We start from the raw sequence: 338 nt of genomic DNA on the forward strand, positions 1-338 counted from the left end.
TGACTCCTATGTTGTGCTTTTAGGGAAGGAGATATTACGTTTGGCTCATTGCATGTTTTCTTTTTCACTGTGTTTTTAACTCAGAGGTGACCTGAGCCCAGACGAGGTGGTGCACCTGGTTAACGAGGGCCTCAGCGAGGGGGAGAAGGCCTTCAATATCAAAGCCAGGTCCATTCTATGCTGCATGCGCCACATGCCAAGTAATGAACTGTTCATGCCCCTTTCTGCCCAAACAACCTTGTGAGATAAGGTTCCTTACTGTAATGTCTTCTGTCCTGTGTCTGGAATTGGCTACAAAGAGACTGTGTGTTTATTCCCGCTGAATCCTGTTCAGTTAG

General features: G+C 46.7%; 1 protein-coding gene across 1 annotated transcript in view; it reads left to right on the forward strand.

Annotated features, from left to right (window-relative positions):
• ada (adenosine deaminase) overlaps positions 1–338 on the forward strand; it is a 16,996-nt gene that overhangs the window by 8,608 nt on the left and 8,050 nt on the right. The window contains exon 5 of the mRNA XM_035656544.1: positions 85–200. Within this exon, the coding sequence (XP_035512437.1) occupies positions 85–200 (116 nt within the window). The remainder of the gene's footprint in view (positions 1–84; positions 201–338) is intronic.

The sequence above is a fragment of the Morone saxatilis genome, unplaced genomic scaffold (assembly GCF_004916995.1).
Source record: "Morone saxatilis isolate NCDOM2014 unplaced genomic scaffold, NCSU_SB_2.0 Contig15, whole genome shotgun sequence".
Classification (NCBI taxonomy): domain Eukaryota; kingdom Metazoa; phylum Chordata; class Actinopteri; family Moronidae; genus Morone; species Morone saxatilis.